The sequence below is a fragment of the Schistocerca nitens genome, chromosome 8, assembly GCF_023898315.1.
Source record: "Schistocerca nitens isolate TAMUIC-IGC-003100 chromosome 8, iqSchNite1.1, whole genome shotgun sequence".
Lineage (NCBI taxonomy): Eukaryota > Metazoa > Arthropoda > Insecta > Orthoptera > Acrididae > Schistocerca > Schistocerca nitens.
Window position 1 is genome coordinate 148,725,300 of NC_064621.1, and position 17,396 is coordinate 148,742,695.

The 17,396-nt window shown below is 46.1% G+C and overlaps 1 protein-coding gene across 1 annotated transcript in view; it reads left to right on the top strand.

Moving 5' to 3' along the window:
• Window positions 1-4,821: 4,821 nt before the first annotated feature.
• Window positions 4,822-17,396, top strand: part of LOC126199457 (serine/arginine repetitive matrix protein 1-like) — a gene marked incomplete at its 5' end in the record, with an annotated part of 54,541 nt that continues 41,966 nt past the window's right edge. Inside the window, 2 exons of the mRNA XM_049936378.1 lie at window positions 4,822-4,989; window positions 15,795-16,114. Of these exons, the coding sequence (XP_049792335.1) occupies window positions 4,822-4,989; window positions 15,795-16,114 (488 nt within the window). The remainder of the gene's footprint in view (window positions 4,990-15,794; window positions 16,115-17,396) is intronic.

Here is a 17,396-nt window from a genome sequence, read left to right on the forward strand (position 1 = left end):
AACACCTTTTTAAATTTCCCATCTGACTTGTCAATTATGTAGTCAGGATTATTCGTAGCTTTAGGCAAATATCTTTCAAATGCTGATTTCGGTACGTTGAACTGCTTAGATGCTTTTAAAAATACCATTTGGGAAGATGAAACGGCTGAAACTGCCATTTCTATCGCTTTTACGTCCCATTGCTGTCTATCAGTCTTTTTCATGTACGTTAGCACCATCTGAAACAGCAAGGGGGAAAGAAAAAAGAATAGTTTGCTTTCTACTTGCATCAAAATATGACGGGGCAGAACGGGACACTATCCCATTCTGCCCCGTCCCGTTCCGGCCCAAGAGAACTTTTGAGATTAACAACTTTTACGGAGTGTAATAACTGACGTATTTAAACGCATTAAATAACTAAAGTATAACAAATGCCATACACTTTAAGGGAATGTGTCATTTTAGGGTATACAGTTAACAATTAACAGCTTACCTGGCGTTGAAATTCATCAAACCTTAGAACAACTCAAGCGGCAACGTGACGGACAACAATTCACTTAAATCTCGCACTTCAAACTAAATAAAAATTTCTGCCCTAACTTCCCTTCCATTCGGAGAAATAGTTACATGCCCATACAACAGGCTGCAGTACTGTGTAGCCTAGAAAAGAGCAATTTCCCATAGTGGCCCGCTATCCCGTCCCCTACTTGTCTGCGTCACACAACTACTACGCAGAAGTATAAAAATATGTTGACTATAACCCAGGTAGGTGAGTTTCATGATTTATACTTTACTAAACGCTTTTTTTATTTATTTTTTAGGTCATCCGTTTTCTGAGTGGTCTGACAAGGCTCACCACGAAATCCTCTCTTGTGCCAACCGCTTCGTCCCAGAGGAGCAACTTTTGCATCCTGCGTCCTCAATTATATTTTGATGCGTATACAATCTTTGTTTTCCCATACAGTTTTTACCCTCTACAGCAACCCTCTGGTGCCACACAGTAGTTCTCGGATGTCCTCTTATCCTGTCCGTCCTTGTTGTCAGTGTGTTCCATATGTTATTTTCTTCGCCGACTCCACTGAGAGCCTCATCATTCATTATTTTATGTTCTATCTTGTAAGATATATAAGATTTATCTTATAAGATATATAAGCAGTGTATGTTATAACATACACTGCTGTAACTGATTGGTGATCAACAACATAGAATAAAAGGGTGGTTCAATGCTAATAGTAAGAGACAATGCTGTAAACTGATATCACTCATGGCTGTGGATCCCAGTGCAACCAAAAATCTTGTAGAGCATCTTTCGCTCCCTGTGTTTTACCCATTAAAATTTCAGTATTTCAAAGAATGAGTTCCAGTTGACATTAGCACACGTTTATTTTTGAAAACAGTTTATTTTCAGGCACATGCACACACAATTTCACTAAGAAATTAGCGGTTTCGGCTGACACCAGCAATGTGGTTTCTTAGTGGTTGGAATGAACTGCTGCATATACCGTGCTGCGAAGAATGTCAGTGTCGGCCGAAACCGATAACTGCTTACTGAAACTGTCACACTTATGTCTGAAAATAATTTATTTTCAATAGAGTATTTTAACGACGACAGACGTCTCCAGTATGACTGAAACGTCGTTCTCTAAAAAATTACCAGAATATTTTGGTAATCTGGAAAAGTTGCCTGGCGTTTGTGTACTTGCCTTGTGCTGTGCTCGTAGCAGCAGACATGAGAACTGTGTTTTTATTGAATATAAGGGCCGCCTGTTATGCATAACAGTTTTATATACACTCAGATATGTTCCTGAGTAAGTCCTTCTAGTGGAATCCGTGGAATGTGAACACGTTTTAAGTGATAACTGATATATGGAATTTTCTTTTCAAGATTTTGAACTTGGCTGCGCTTCAGTAACTGTGCATGCAAGAGCTTCAATGCGTTGGGAGTTACAACCAGCAGCTGCAAAATACAGGTTTATTGAACCTTTTAGAAACGTCTTCTTCAGAAGACATTGTACGTGTTAACAAAATTACGACATTGTGTGTGGAATAAGGATAGAACCTTACAATAAGTAAAACTGCAGGAAATGTTTACAAAAAAATTAGTGTAGCATACTCACGTAGAACCACATACCTATACCCGATGTGGGAGTCGTTGACTCTGTCTAGTACAATTCATCGATTTCAAAAATGGTTCAAATGGCTCTGAGCAGTATGGGACTTAACTTCTAAGGTCATCAGTCCCCTAGGGCTTAGAACTACTTAAACCTAACTAACCTAAGGACAACACACACATCCATGCCCGCGGCAGGATTCGAACCTGCGACCGTAGCGGTCACGTGGTTCCAGACTGTAGCGCCTAGAACCGCTCGGCCACCCCATCCGGCTGTCATCGATTTAATCTCCATTTAAAATACATTATATTAAAGTAGTAGCGGTCAGTTGTAGGGCTTTGCCTTGAAACCTGTGAAAATTCCACATATTTGGATAAAGCAATATATAATATACCACTTGAATTATTTGTATAAAAGCGGCATTAAAATATAAAACGTGGCATCGGATCCTGTAGAACGGAAAAGTTTCCCGTAATTTTGTTTATTGTAATTTTACTATACAAAAGCAAAACGAGGATAATGGAATGTAGTCGAATTAAGTCAGGAGATGCTGCGGGAATTAGATTAGGAAATGAGACACTTAAAGTAGTAAAGGAGTTTTGCTATTTGGGGAGCAAAATACGTAACTGATAATGGTCGAAGTAGAGAGGATATAAAATGTAGACTGGCAATGGCAAGGAAAGCGTTTCTGAAGAAGAGAAATTTGTTAACATCGAGTATAGATTTAAGTGTCAGGAAGTCATTTCTGAAAGTGTTTGTATGGAGTGTGGCCATGTATGGAAGTGAAACATGGACGATAAATAGTTTGGACAAGAAGAGAATAGAAGCTTTTGAAATATGGTGCTACAGAAGAATGCTGAAGATTAGATGGGTAGATCACATAACTAATCAGGAGGTATTGAATAGGATTGAGGAGAAGAAAAGTTTGTGGCACAACTTGACTAGAACAAGGGATCGATTGGTAGGACATGTTCTGAGTCATCAAGGGAACACCAATGTAGAATTGTAGGGCAGCGTGGAGGGTAAAAATCGTAGAGGGAGACGAAGAGATGAATACACCAAGCAGATTCAGAAGGATGTAGGTTGCAGTAGGTACTGGGAGATGAAGAAGCTTGCGCAGGATAGAGTAGGATGGAGAGCTGCATCAAACAAGTCTCAGGACTGAAGACCACAACAACAACAACAACAATTTTACTATCTTCATTCCACAGTCAATGTCGTAATATTGTTAAAAGCTACAATATATGCTGAAGAAGATGGTTTTAAAACCGTCGAAACCACGGTCAAGTTTTAATAAACCTGTGTTTTGCAACTGTTTGGCAGTTATTTCTAATCCATTGCAGCTGTAATCTTTTGGCAGTTATTTGTAATCCATTGCAGCTGTAATCTACGGAAATTAAGTTTTTGCTTGCTGTTGTCATTACCTTATTTTTGCACTACAGGGCTGGGCTCTGCAAAGCGATCTGTACATTGGCGAAGAGTTCTCGGGGTTCCAGCAGGGTGGCGGTGCCTTCAAACTGCGACGTTTCGACTAGTGACATACTTGTCATCTTCAGAAGATGACGAGTATGTCACTCATCGAAATGTCGCAGTTTGAAGACACCGCCACCCGGCTGGAAGCCCGAGAAATCTTCGCCAGCTGTATACGCCGGGAAAGCATACATTCACATCTGTACATTGTTAAGTCACTGGTAGCTTGTCATCTGTTAACTGAATGACGTTAAGGGGGGTAGGACGTCAAACGGGACGCCTTGGAGCAGGAGAGACACCACAGGAATTTTTAATTTCCACAGTCTATACTTTTAAAAATAAATTCATAAAACTGACCAGAAAGGATTCAGGATTTACACTTATAGTGGTGGAAGTTGAAAAATATGAGAAAATAATTATTTTTTTACATTTGTATTTCACCTTTTTTTCACTTACCATTGGCTGCATTTGTTGCTAAAGGTACACTTTTCTTCACGAGGAAGGGAAATTCTTCAATGAATTTTGCACAGGTGTACGAAACTCTAGAATTTTCCAAATCTATTAAAACTGTAGTAAAAATTGAGATAATTAACTATAAAATTTGAGTTTTTTCTAAACGTGAAGTTTAAAATGTAACAGCACATTCATTTTTTCATAAATTAAATAATTTCTAGAGTTTCATACACCTGTAAGTATCGTTTGTATGCTGTGCAAAATTCATCGCAGAATCTCTCTTACTTATGAAGAAACGTGTACCTATAGCAACAAACGCAGCCAATAGAAGTGAAAAAATGATGAACTTTCACATGTAAAAAAAATTTATTTTGTTATTTTTTTGAATTTCCACTGCCGTGATTGTGAATGCCGAATGCTTCCTGGTCATTCTGACAAAGTTTTATGAATTTATTCGTAAAAGTGTAGAGAGTGGAAATTAAAATGCCTGTGGCGCCTCTCCTGCTTCAAGACGGCCCGTTTGACGTCCTACCCCCCTTAATGTGAATTTGGTTTGTAATTTTGTTGTGCGAAGATATATCGCGCCTTTATTTACCAATACGTTTTTGCTTTGCCGAATGCATTTTTCATCTGCTTTTTCTGAGTTACTGAGACCCACACCGTGGTGTTTGCAGCCCCCGGTCGGCGGCAGCGCAGCGCCGGCATGAGCTCGGGCGGGGACGTGGACCCGCCCCCCGCGGCGCACAAGACGGCGGTGCCGCCCCCGGCCATGCCGCCGGGCGCCGGCCTGGGGGCGGCGGGGGCGGGCCTGGGCGTGGGCGGCGCGGGCCGCCTGCCGCTCGACTTCCGCAACGGCGACCTGGTGTCGCGCCTGCTGGCCGCCACACCGCCCTACCTCTACAACATGCCGCTCGTTCCGCACTCCTTCTTCTTCAGCGAGATGCTGCGCAGCTTCGTGCAGGCCAAGGCGGCCGACGTGGGCGGCGGCGGGGGTGGCGGCGGCGGGGGCGGTGGCGGTGGCATGGGCGCCGGACCGGGCGCGGGGTCGCGGTCGGCCGCCGCTGCCGCCGCCGCTGCTGCCGCGGCCGCAGCTGCCATGTCGCCTCAGCACCAACAGGTGAGCCGAGCTGAACGCAGCCGATACACCGTACTACAGAAAAAGAACCGGACAAGTGTGGGGGGAACTCCGCACAAACTTCATTATTACAAGGGAACCTCCCCATCGCACGCCCCTCAGATTTAGTTGGCACAGTGGATAGGCCTTGAAAAACTGAACACAGATCAATCGAGAAAACAGGAAGAAGTTGTGTGGAACTATGAAAAAAATAAGCAAAATATACAAACTGACTAGTCTATGCGCAAGATAAGCAACATCAAGGACAGTGTGAGCTCGGGAGCGCCGTGGTTCCGTGGTTAGCGTGAGCAGATGCGGAACGCGAGGTCCTTGGTTCACGTCTTCCCTCGAGTTAAAAGTCTGACTTTTTTATTTTCAGTTTATGTGACAAACTCTTATGTTTTCAACACTTTTTTGGGAGTGATTATCACATCCACAAGGAAACCTAAATTGGGCTAGGTAGGAGAATCTTTTTACCCATTCGCCAAGTGTACAAGTTAGGTGGATCGACAACATATTCCTGTCATGTGACGCACATGCCGTCACCAGTATCGTATGGAATATATCAGACGTGTTTTCCTGTGGAGGAATCGGTTGACCTATGACCTTGCGATCAAATGTTTTCGGTTCCCATTGGAGAGGCACGTCCTTTCGTCTACTAATCGCACGGTTTTGGGGTGCGGTCGCAAAACACAGACACTAAACTTATTACAGTGAACAGAGACGTCAGTAAACGGACGGACAAGTCATAACTATGCGAAAATAAAGAAATTAAACTTTTCACTCGAGGGAAGACTTGAACCAAGGACCTCTCGTTCCGCAGCTGCTCACGCTAACCACGCGACCACGGCGCTTCTGAACTCGCACCATCCTTGATGTTACTTATCTTGCCCATGGACTACTCAATTTGTATATTTTGCTTATTTTTTTTCATAGTTCCACACAACTTCTTCCTGTTTTCTCCATTGATCTGTGTTCAGTTTTTCAAGCCCTATCCACTGTGCCAACGTATAACTAAATCTGAGGGGGGTGCGATGGGGAGGTTCCCTTGTTAGACATCATCACCGTTTTACAGTGCATTCTACCCGGAGGCGGGTAGGGAGTTGGAACGTTCGCCTGTGTGGTCAATATACAGTTTGAGATATTCCTGCAATTCTCCACTTACGCGGTCCACCTGCGTAGTTGAATGATAACGTGCTTGCCTGCCATGCAGCGAGTCCGTGTTCGATTCCCGGCCGTGTTGGAGATCTTCTCCGCCCGTGGACTGGGTGTTGTGTTGTCCTCACCAGCACCGACGCGCAGGTGGCCTAATGTGGCGTTACATGAAGTAAGACTTGCACCCGACAGCCTAACTTCCCTGGGCGGGGCGTCCGGCCAACAATGCCACAGGATCATTTCATTTCATTTCTGCCTACAGAGTGGACGCAATATGCTGTCCTCAAACTCCTATGGCTAAAATTACCCCAGTACAAGACAGAACACGAGTCAAGATTTCTGTTTTCTCACTTGCCAGGAACAGAGTTCCGACTCAAGTATTCTCCCGTAAAGAAGCACTTCACTGTGTGTCAGACTCTCCAGAAAGCTAAAGAATCATCCCGGCATTTGCCTGAAACGATTTAGGGAAATCACGGAAAACCTAAATCAGGGTGGCCGGAGACGGGATTGAACCGTCGTCCTCCGAATGCGAGTCCAGTGTGCTAACCACTGCACCACCTCGCTCGGTCCTGCCTACTTCCGTAGCACTCTGCCAATCAAAAACGTGTCTCTGCTTTTCGGTAGGAAGTGTTCCCCAGCATCACCCGTGAGGAGATTCCTCGGAGGTCAATTCATGACCATTGTTTGTGCCCCTTATGTTTCTACACACTAAAAGGATGACGTTTCGCCTTCGACCACCGCTAACCCTCCTTGTCCAGTAACTCTATTCTGAAATGTTTTCCATTTCATCAGAATGCATTCTCCTGCCCACACTGCAGGGGTTTTGTGTTCTCCAGCATTGTGAACCCCTCCTCCTCGCTCTGCTCTCTCTCAGGGCGGTAAATGTCTGCCCCTACATAATGGAAGTCTCTTCCCAGTCCCTCATTAGCCGATAGAGGCTTCTGAGGAATAGAAATGCGTGGCCATTCGCGTTTCCTGTGAGTGCTCAGCTCTGATTAACTCCCATGCATGTAGTACTACGGAAATTGTTAGTACATGGTGCTAGACAGTATCAGCCAATTATATGACTAACAATCCGATTGTGCACCGTAAACAATGATCTAGTATAAATATAAATCGAAAGGAATATGCAATGCATGGTGGTAAAGTCTTGGCGCCTTGCAACAGATAAAAATAAAAATTTCCTGTTGCTCAGTGACTTGGTGCAAGTTTATCTTTTGGACGCCACTTAAGTGACTTTCGTGTCCCTATGCTACCCCAGTTATCGGACCAGGGAAAGGGGGCTTGCAGTTGAACGTCGAATTCGAACCATGTGTCCTTTCTGGCGACTCCTCACATCGTTGAGAAGTAAGGGCTAAGTTAAAAGACGGTCTCTAAAAATCCGTGTCTGAGTGGGATTCGATTCCGCGACTTCCCAGTTTCCAGGCACAAGCTTTAGCACTAGCGTACCATGCCCGACATGTGCATAGATTGTTCATGTATAGGTTTTCATGAGTGAGATTGCAAATATACCTGTTAACTGCAGTGACTTAGAAGTTTAACTGTTTTACAGCCCAGAGGGTCGTAGGCCTTAGTATCTGACACAAGTTTCTACCTGATACCTCACCTGTTCCTGAGAAGAAAGTTTCTTAACAGTCAGATAGACAGATAGAGACAGACAGGCAGACAGACATACAAGAAAGCGATCCTGTAAGGATTCAGATTTCACCAATTGAGGTACGGAACGCTAAAAACACCGACAGCCCTCAACATACAGCGTGAATCACCAAAACCTCACGCAGCTTATATTTCGTGAACTGGTAGATACTGAAAGGAGGTATTCGGCAGACAAAACAACAAAGGACCTAGCCCACTGTTTCCCTCATCGAAACTAAGTTTATTGTGCGGTATCTCTCCTTGTCATACTAATAAAGCCAGCCAGTACCCTCGTAGAGTCTTAGGAGTCGGTTTACTACTGCACAACACCAAGATAATTTTTTATGAAGACTGCTGATACCGTGTTCTAATCATGTTCTTTTGAACGAAATTGGCAGTGATACAATACAAGTGTTTCTATATAGCTGTGGTGGTTTCTTATAAATGTTAACAAGGATCAACCGTTGAGCTCAAGATGAACAATACTATTTTCATCAGGTTACCTTTCATTCACAAAGCTGTTTAACTCAGCGACTGTTATATTGATCTGAAAATTATAGATTGAAGCGATCAGTCGTCCTTTTTAAATTTTATTGTGCAGATCTAGATTTCGGTTATAACCTAGCCATTCTCAATGCACTATTGTTTTCGCTCAATGCATGTAATTCCCTGTTGGTCGGACGTCATCCACAGTTCATTGAATACTCAGTGCATTGAGCGAAAATAATAGCGCTCTGAGAATGGCTAGGTCTAGCGGAAATCTAGATCTGCACAATAAAGTTTAAAAATGACGGCTCCTAGCTGTAATCTATAATTTACAAGCAAATATTATTTTCTATGTGAAATGGCTACACAGTGTGGGATCATAAGACATTGAGCTTCACGTTAGCGTCGTCGTACAGGTGTTGGACAAAAATATGGGAACACCGCGAGACATGCATGCTTGAACATAAATGAGGATGCTGGCTAAGCCTGCAGACTGCACTGTTCTATTTGACCACGAACGGCACCCGCGCAATCTAGTTGAAGGGTTTTTCTTGTTGCTTTAGGGTTTTCTATAGCTGCTGCCTCACTCATTGTAGGTAAAGCTGAGTTGGGACACTTCATGAGATCTGTCAACCGACGTAACATCTGACGTATTTACCTTTTTATTTTAATCCGGTCACCGTAGTTGATTCTCTTGAAGTTAAAGTCCTGCTGATCAGTGCCTCCAGAATCCTTTGGTAGCTGTTACTGGAGCAAAAGAAGACCTACTGATATCGCGAAGAGGCACGTCCACCACTTTCCCTTTACAAACATATGCTTACTTGAATAGGCGCACAGATCATTGGAGTGACTCATGAATTTGAGTAGAACGCAACGTTACATACCAGATACGCCTCGAAGGTTCAACATGACATTCAAGATTACAATATACACTCCTGGAAATTGAAATAAGAACACCGTGAATTCATTGTCCCAGGAAGGGGAAACTTTATTGACACATTCCTGGGGTCAGATACATCACATGATCACACTGACAGAACCACAGGCACATAGACACAGGCAATAGAGCATGCACAATGTCGGCACTAGTACAGTGTATATCCACCTTTCGCAGCAATGCAGGCTGCTATTCTCCCATGGAGACGATCGTAGAGATGCTGGATGTAGTCCTGTGGAACGGCTTGCCATGCCATTTCCACCTGGCGCCTCAGTTGGACCAGCGTTCGTGCTGGACGTGCAGACCGCGTGAGACGACGCTTCATCCAGTCCCAAACATGCTCAATGGGGGACAGATCCGGAGATCTTGCTGGCCAGGGTAGTTGACTTACACCTTCTAGAGCACGTTGGGTGGCACGGGATACATGCGGACGTGCATTGTCCTGTTGGAACAGCACGTTCCCTAGCCGGTCTAGGAATGGTAGAACGATGGGTTCGATGACGGTTTGGATGTACCGTGCACTATTCAGTGTCCCCTCGACGATCACCAGTGGTGTACGGCCAGTGTAGGAGATCGCTCCCCACATCATGATGCCGGGTGTTGGCCCTGTGTGCCTCGGTCGTATGCAATCCTGATTGTGGCGCTCACCTGCACGGCGCCAAACACGCATACGACCATCATTGGCACCAAGGCAGAAGCGACTCTCATCGCTGAAGACGACACGTCTCCATTCGTCCCTCCATTCACGCCTGTCGCGACACCACTGGAGGCGGGCTGCACGATGTTGGGGCGTGAGCGGAAGACGGCCTAACGGTGTGCGGGACCGTAGCCCAGCTTCATGGAGACGGTTGCGAATGGTCCTCGCCGATACCCCAGGAGCAACAGTGTCTCTAATTTGCTGGGAAGTGGCGGTGCGGTCCCCTACGGCACTGCGTAGGATCCTACGGTCTTGGCGTGCATCCGTGCGTCGCTGCGGTCCGGTCCCAGGTCGACGGGCACGTGCACCTTCCGCCGACCACTGGCGACAACATCGATGTACTGTGGAGACCTCACGTCCCACGTGTTGAGCAATTCGGCGGTACGCCCACCCGGCCTCCCGCATGCCCACTATACGCCCTCGCTCAAAGTCCGTCAACTGCACATACGGTTCACGTCCACGCTGTCGCGGCATGCTACCAGTGTTAAAGACTGCGATGGAGCTCCGTATGCCACGGCAAACTGGCTGACACTGACGGCGGCGGTGCACAAATGCTGCGCAGATAGCGCCATTCGACGGCCAACACCGCGGTTCCTGGTGTGTCCGCTGTGCCGTGTGTGATCATTGCTTGTACAGCCCTCTCGCAGTGTCCGGAGCAAGTATGGTGGGTCTGACACACCGGTGTCAATGTGTTCTTTTTTCCATTTCCAGGAGTGTATGAGGGTTGAATGAAAAGTAATGCCTCCACATTCGTTAATTGAGTTTGGATGGGAATATTTTAATAAATCAAACGCAGAAATAATCCTTAGAATGTGATCTTTAATTACCAATATTAACTTTTCCACATAATCACCAGCCAATTGGATACTTTTCTGCCAACGATGAACAACTTTTTTGAAGCCGTCACGGAAGAAGTCGACAGGCTGTTTCCGCAACCACTGTCTCACAGTTCTCTCAACGTCTTCATCGGAAGCATAATGATGTCCCCGCAAATGGTCTTTCATTATTGGAAACAGATGGAAGTCAGACGGTGCTAAATCTGGACTGTATGGAGGATGCCGTACGGTGGTGAGATTCAGTCTCTGAAGTTCTGCTGTGGTGGCACGTGAAGTGTGTGGTTTGGCATTGTCATGCTGCAGGAGAACATTTCCATTTTCCTTTCAGACCCTTGTTAGCTGTCGTTTCAGAGTTCGCAGCGTTGTGATGAAACGCTCTGAGTTTATTGTTGTTCCATGATCAAGGAAATCAATATGGATAACATCATCTGCGTCCCTGAACACCGTGGCCATGATTTTCCCAGCTGAGGGCTGCGTCTCCGGGTCGTAATGGTGTACCCATGTTTCGTCTCCTGTCACAATTGAATGGAGAAAGGTGTCACCTTCATTCTCGTAACGAGAGAGGAGTTCAAGGCAAATTTCAAGTCTGTGCGCTTTTATTTCAGGAGTCAGCATCCGGGGTACCATCGTGCACAGATCTTCCGATAGCCAACCAAAGAAATAATGCGACCCACACATTCTTGTGAAATACCGATTGCGCTCGCAGTTCTTCTCTGCGTGACACGACGATCGTCCTGAATCAATCTGTCAATATTTTGCTTGTGAAACTTGGTGGTTATTGTCACAGCACATCCACACAGGTCAGATGTTCCCGCCTCAACATCTTTAAACTCAATCACCCAGCGGCGCACGGTACTCACATCAACACAATCACCATAAATTGTTTTCATTCTCTGATGAATCTCCTTTAGGGTCACATCTTCTGCTGTCAAGAATTCAATGACTGCACGTTGCTTAAACCGCAATGACCGACCGTCTGCGCGGAATACCATACTTTATACTGTAAAAACACAATCGTTCAATGCTCAGGCTTCCTGCCAACTGGAGCTGTAGAGAAGAGGCTACGGCACAAGCCAAAACCTCCCGCACACCATTGCTGCCAATTGCTGAAGAGTTACGAAGGTGGAGGCATTACTTTTCAGTCAACCCCTGTATTTTATTTATAAAAAAAAAATTAAAAGGTTCAAATGGCTCTGAGCACTATGGGGCTTAACATCTGAGGTTATCAGTCCCCTAGAACTTAGAACTACTTAAACCTAACTAACCTAAGAACATCACACACATCCATGCCCGAGGCAGGATTCGAACCTGCGACCGTAGGAGTCGCGCGGTTCCAGACTGAAGCGCCTAGAACCGCTCGGCCACACCGGCCGGCTTTTATTTATCACAAAATCATCTTGCCTTTTGTTTTCATTGTTGGAGAGAGTGGTTACTCCTCGACGGTCAAGCCACCACCAAGCCGCGACGCCAGAACGTTAAATTCCCCGCACACAGCAGGTGAAGCCGTTCATTTATGGTCACACCTTGCCGTTTTCTCGTACTCCACAACTCCCGTCTAATGTCTGCACATACGAAAACAAATATCCGCGCGCAGTATATGTTCCGCGACCTACTCCCTACTTAATGTTATTCTGTTAAAAAAATGGTTCAAATGGCTCTGAGCACTATGCGACTTAACTTCTGAGGTCATCAGTCGCCTAGAACTTAGAACTAATTAAACCTAACTAACCTAAGGACATCACACACATCCATGCCCGAGGCAGGATTCGAACCTGCGAACGTAGCGGTCACGCGGTTCCAGACTGAAGCGCCTTTAACCGCACGGCAACACCGGCCGGCTGTTATTCTGTCACGGTCATCTTTCCTTGTAGTACATAAGGAGTGTGAAATGTTTGCATAAACGGCATGTAACACTTCATCCTCAGTCGTGTTCGGAAGAGTGTTCCGCGTAGTTATGAGTGCCTTATGTTGGAGCCAAGTGAACTCGAACGTGGCAAAATCGTTGATCCTCCAATGGTGGGTGCTTTCGTAAACAAGGTAGTCTAAAATGGTTTGTGTTTCAAGAGGCGTCATATCGAACATTTACATTACACATAGGGAAAGCGGAAAAACGTCATCCGCTGAGTCACAACGCGGACGAAAGTGTGTGCTGAGTGACAGTCACGAACGTTCATTGAACAAGATTGTAATGAAAATTCAAGGGGAACAGCTGCAAAAGTCACTGGAGAAGTGAATATCGCACTCGCGAACCCTGTCAGCACGGGAAGAAAAAGAAAAATGGAAATGGAGGGAGCTCCGTCAAGAGGGAAGTCCAGGGCGAGGCGGAACTCCAAAAACTACTCAGGTGTGATGCAAATACGCCCGTAACAGAGGAAAACGTAGAGCTGTTGGTGTAACACCTGAACTATGGAGGAACGGAAGAGTGACATTTGGTCAGATGAGTTTTTTTGACACTGTTTCTAACTTCTGGCCGAATTTATTTTCCTATGATAAAATATGGCGGGGATTCGGTTATCAGGGTTAACACTACTGCCAAGGATTATGCGACAGTTTTGGCGGATGAGGTTCATCCAGTGGTACAATATTTGTTCTCTTGTTCAAAAAGAGAGAATCGCCCGGGACTGGTTTTGTGAACACGAGGATTAATTTTCGCATGTCTGTGTTATTGAGCCCTTGTGGTATACGTCGCAGGAAAGGGTGCGTGATCTAGAGATGGGTCGTTCGCGAACTAACGGGTACGAAGGTACGGTCCACCAAGATGAGCGGAACGAGCGAGGAACGAATTCTAAGCAACGGTCGTTCATAGTTGACTTCGTTCTCGGCTTTCTACTTATAGTTCCCGGGAACGGGAAACGGTCGGTCTCGTTCGCGCAACGGCACGTCGGCCGGTCTCGTTCCAGCCTCGGTCTCGTTCCCGTCTGTCTCGGTCTCGGTATCGCTCGGCCGGACTCGTCCTTCTTCGCGAGGCCACTCGTCGCAGTTCCACTGCCGACTGCTCATAGTTCAGTATCGAGTTATTGTTATTCGTTCGCTTCGACGCCCATTCTAGATACGTTTCAAATCTTTTCAGAACTCGGAACTTCTTGTTCTTTTCGTATTCTATTCAGCGTCCACGACCGGTAATTAAAATTTATTTTATGATCACGTAAATTGCATAAAAATTACATGGTATGTAATACATCTTTTCAGGTAATAAAACGGCGTATCAGCTTACTTCACTATTTCGATAACCAGCAGAAGAAAAGGCAAGATTTTTTGATATTACACACGCAAAGGACGTCGGCACGACACACAGGAGTGGCCATTTTCCGTCTTTTTCTGATCCAAGGTACAAGAGTATTGTTATGTAAGGGAGACCGACTCACAACCGCCGAAGCCCGCTCTTCGTAATGGAGTGTATGGTGTCACATTTTGTAAAGAGATAACTCCTACAATATTATTTCAGTCGTACAGGGTGGCGCAAGAAAAATCGGCCCCTGCTACTACACTGCTCATTGTCGCTTATCAATCATCTATTGTTTAGAAGTTGTTTGCATTAGCTTATTTGTTATTATTTGTTATTTCTTCACTGCCTAATTATTACATGTTTATCTATTCTGCTCGTAGCGGTCAACAAATCGTGCGTAATTGGCGAGCAGTCTGTACTAGGGACCGGGTTTTTCGTGCGCCGCCTTATATTTTTCACAGCGTTCAGTCACGTAACGCTACAGTTGGCTAAACGAGATGTTTTGCAGAATCACGAAAATTACAAGTGTATGAGAATTCTGTTATGAATAAAAACTCTGTACTCCAGGGGGTAGGCAACGGCCTTGCTGCAGTGGATACACCGGTTCCCGTGATATCACCGAAGTTAAGCGCTGTCGGGCGTGGTCGGCACTTGGATGGGTAACCATCCAGGCCGCCATGCGCTGTTGCCATTTTTCGGGGTGCACACAGCCTCGTGATGCCAATTGAGGAGCTACTCGACCGAAAACTAGCGGCTTCGGTCAAGAATACCATCATAATGACCGGGAGAGCGGTGTGCTGACCCCACGCCCCTCCTATCCGCATCCCCCACTGAGGATGACACGGCGGTCGGATGGTCCCGGTAGGCCACTCATCGCCTGAAGACGGAGTGAGTACTCCAGGGGGTAGGCAATTGCTCCCTTTTGGCGCCATCCATCTTCAGTCACCCATGGTACTAATTTTCAGTTTTTCATAAAAAAAATGGCGTGTGACGAGGGCCTCCCGTCGGGTAGACCGCTCGCCTGGTGCAAATCTTTCGATTTGACGCCACTTGGGCGACTTGCGCGTCGATGGGGATGAAATGATGATGATTAGGACAACACAACACCCAGTCCCTGAGCGGAGAAAATCTCCGACCCAGCCGGGAATCGAACCCGGGCCCTTTGGATTGACAGTCTGTCGCGCTGACCACGCAGCTACCGGGGGCGGACAGTTTTTCATAAGAACCATATACCAAGCACAATGAACCGTGAACGAGTTAAAATGAACGGTTCCCAAAAAAGAGCGATCACCAGTAAACTAGTTCCCAAAGATGAACGACTTTTCCCATCTCTAGCGAGATCGCTATATACCTCAGTCACCGTTGCTTCAACCTGCCAGTATTTTGTAGGAATAATAAGATTTCCTTCAAACCCATAGAGGTTCTGTATTTAACCATTCCGAGACGACTGGAAGCTGTTTTGAAAGTCAACGGTTTTTGAGCACCGTATTTGGCATAATAATGTGTTGTGTTTATGGTGTTCCCACACCATAAACACCTTGCTGTATATCAACACACGCAGTGGTGAATCGCATACATCATTTCAGTTACGACTTGCTGGCACTATTCATTTTGATTAATCGCGTATTTCGACTCGTTAGTGTGTGTGTCTGGCACGTGGAGAGCCCGGACCGAACGCCTGCCACCTGTTGTCAGGCGCCCAGCCGGCGCAGTCGCAAGCGGTCGTGGCGGGAGAGCAAGATGCTGTCGGTGCCGCCCCCGCCGCCCCCGGCGCCGCCGCTGGATAAGCCGCTGGAGCTGACGACGACGTCGCGGCCGCCGCCCGCGCACGGCGCCTGCTCGCCGCGCGACGAGAAGCCGCCACCGCCGTCTCTGTCGCCCGCGCTGCCGCCCCCGCCGCCCCCGCAGCTGATGCTACCGCCGCCGCTGCTGCCGCCCCCACCGTCCTCGCACGACTCCTCGCCCACGCTGCCTCCGCCGCCCGACATGCTGCTGCCTCCGCCACCTCCTATCTGGTAATTCATTTGTGTCTCTACTGGACGCTTTTGTAATCCAGATATAAACTAGCAGGAATGATAGAGAAAGATTCGGAAAATTAAGAAGATAAACTTAAGGTGGGACATCTCTGTGACAAGACATGATCGGAGGTAAAACGGCGGGTGCGTAGATTTTCAGTTCCCCCAGGCTGTGGCTAAGCCATGTCTCCGCAATATCCTTTCTTTCAGGAGTGCTAGTTCTGCAAGGTCCGCAGGAGAGCTTCTGTGAAGTTTGGAAGGTAGGAGACGAGCTACTGGCCGAAGTAAAGCTGTGAGGACGAGACGTAAGCCTTGCTTGGCTAGCTCAGATGGCAGAGCACTTTCCCGCGAAAGGCAAAGGTCCCGAGTTCGAGTCTCAGTCCAGCACACAGTTTTAATCTGCCAGGAAATGTCAGGCTTCCAGTTCTCTGTGAACGTCCACCAAAATGTATCATTGGTGTTTAGTGTGGTTACTAGTCCTAGTAGGCTATACAGTGCGATTCAGAAGTAACTGCACACACTTCGTGGGTGTGATGTGTGAATAATAATAAAGGTAAAATGTTAAATAAAGGTTTCTATGACCTTTGGAGAAAAGAGAACCACTTGTATGAATATCAAGAGAACAGATGGAAACCCAGTTTTAAGCAAAGAAGGGAAAGCAGAAAGGTGGAAGAAGTATATAGAGGGTCTATACAAGGGCGATGTGCTTGAGGACAATATTATGGAAATGGAAGAGGATGTAGATGAAAATGAAATGGGAGATATGATACTGCGTGAAGAGTTTGACAGAGCACTGAAAGACCTCAGTCGAAACAAGGACCCGGGAGCAGACAACATTCCATTAGAATTACTGACAGAATTGGCAGAGCCAGTCATGACAAAACTCTACCATTTGGTGAGCAAGATGTATGAGACAGGCGAAATTCCCTCAGACTTCAAGAAGAATATAATAATAGCAATCCCGAAGGAAGCAGGTGTTGACCGATGTGAAAATTACCGAATTATCAGTTTAATAAGTCACAGCTGCAAAATACTAACGCGAATTCTTTACAGACGAATGGAAAAACTGGTAGAAGCCGACCTCGGGGAAGATCAGTTTGGATTCCGTAGAAATGTTGGAACACGTGAGGCAATACTGACCCTAAGACTTATCTTAGAAGAAAGATTAAGGAAAGGCAAACATACGTTTCTAGCATTTGTAGACTTAGAGAAAGCTTTTGACAATGTTGACTAGAATAATCTCTTTCAAATTCTGAAGGTGGCAGGAGTAAAATACATGGAG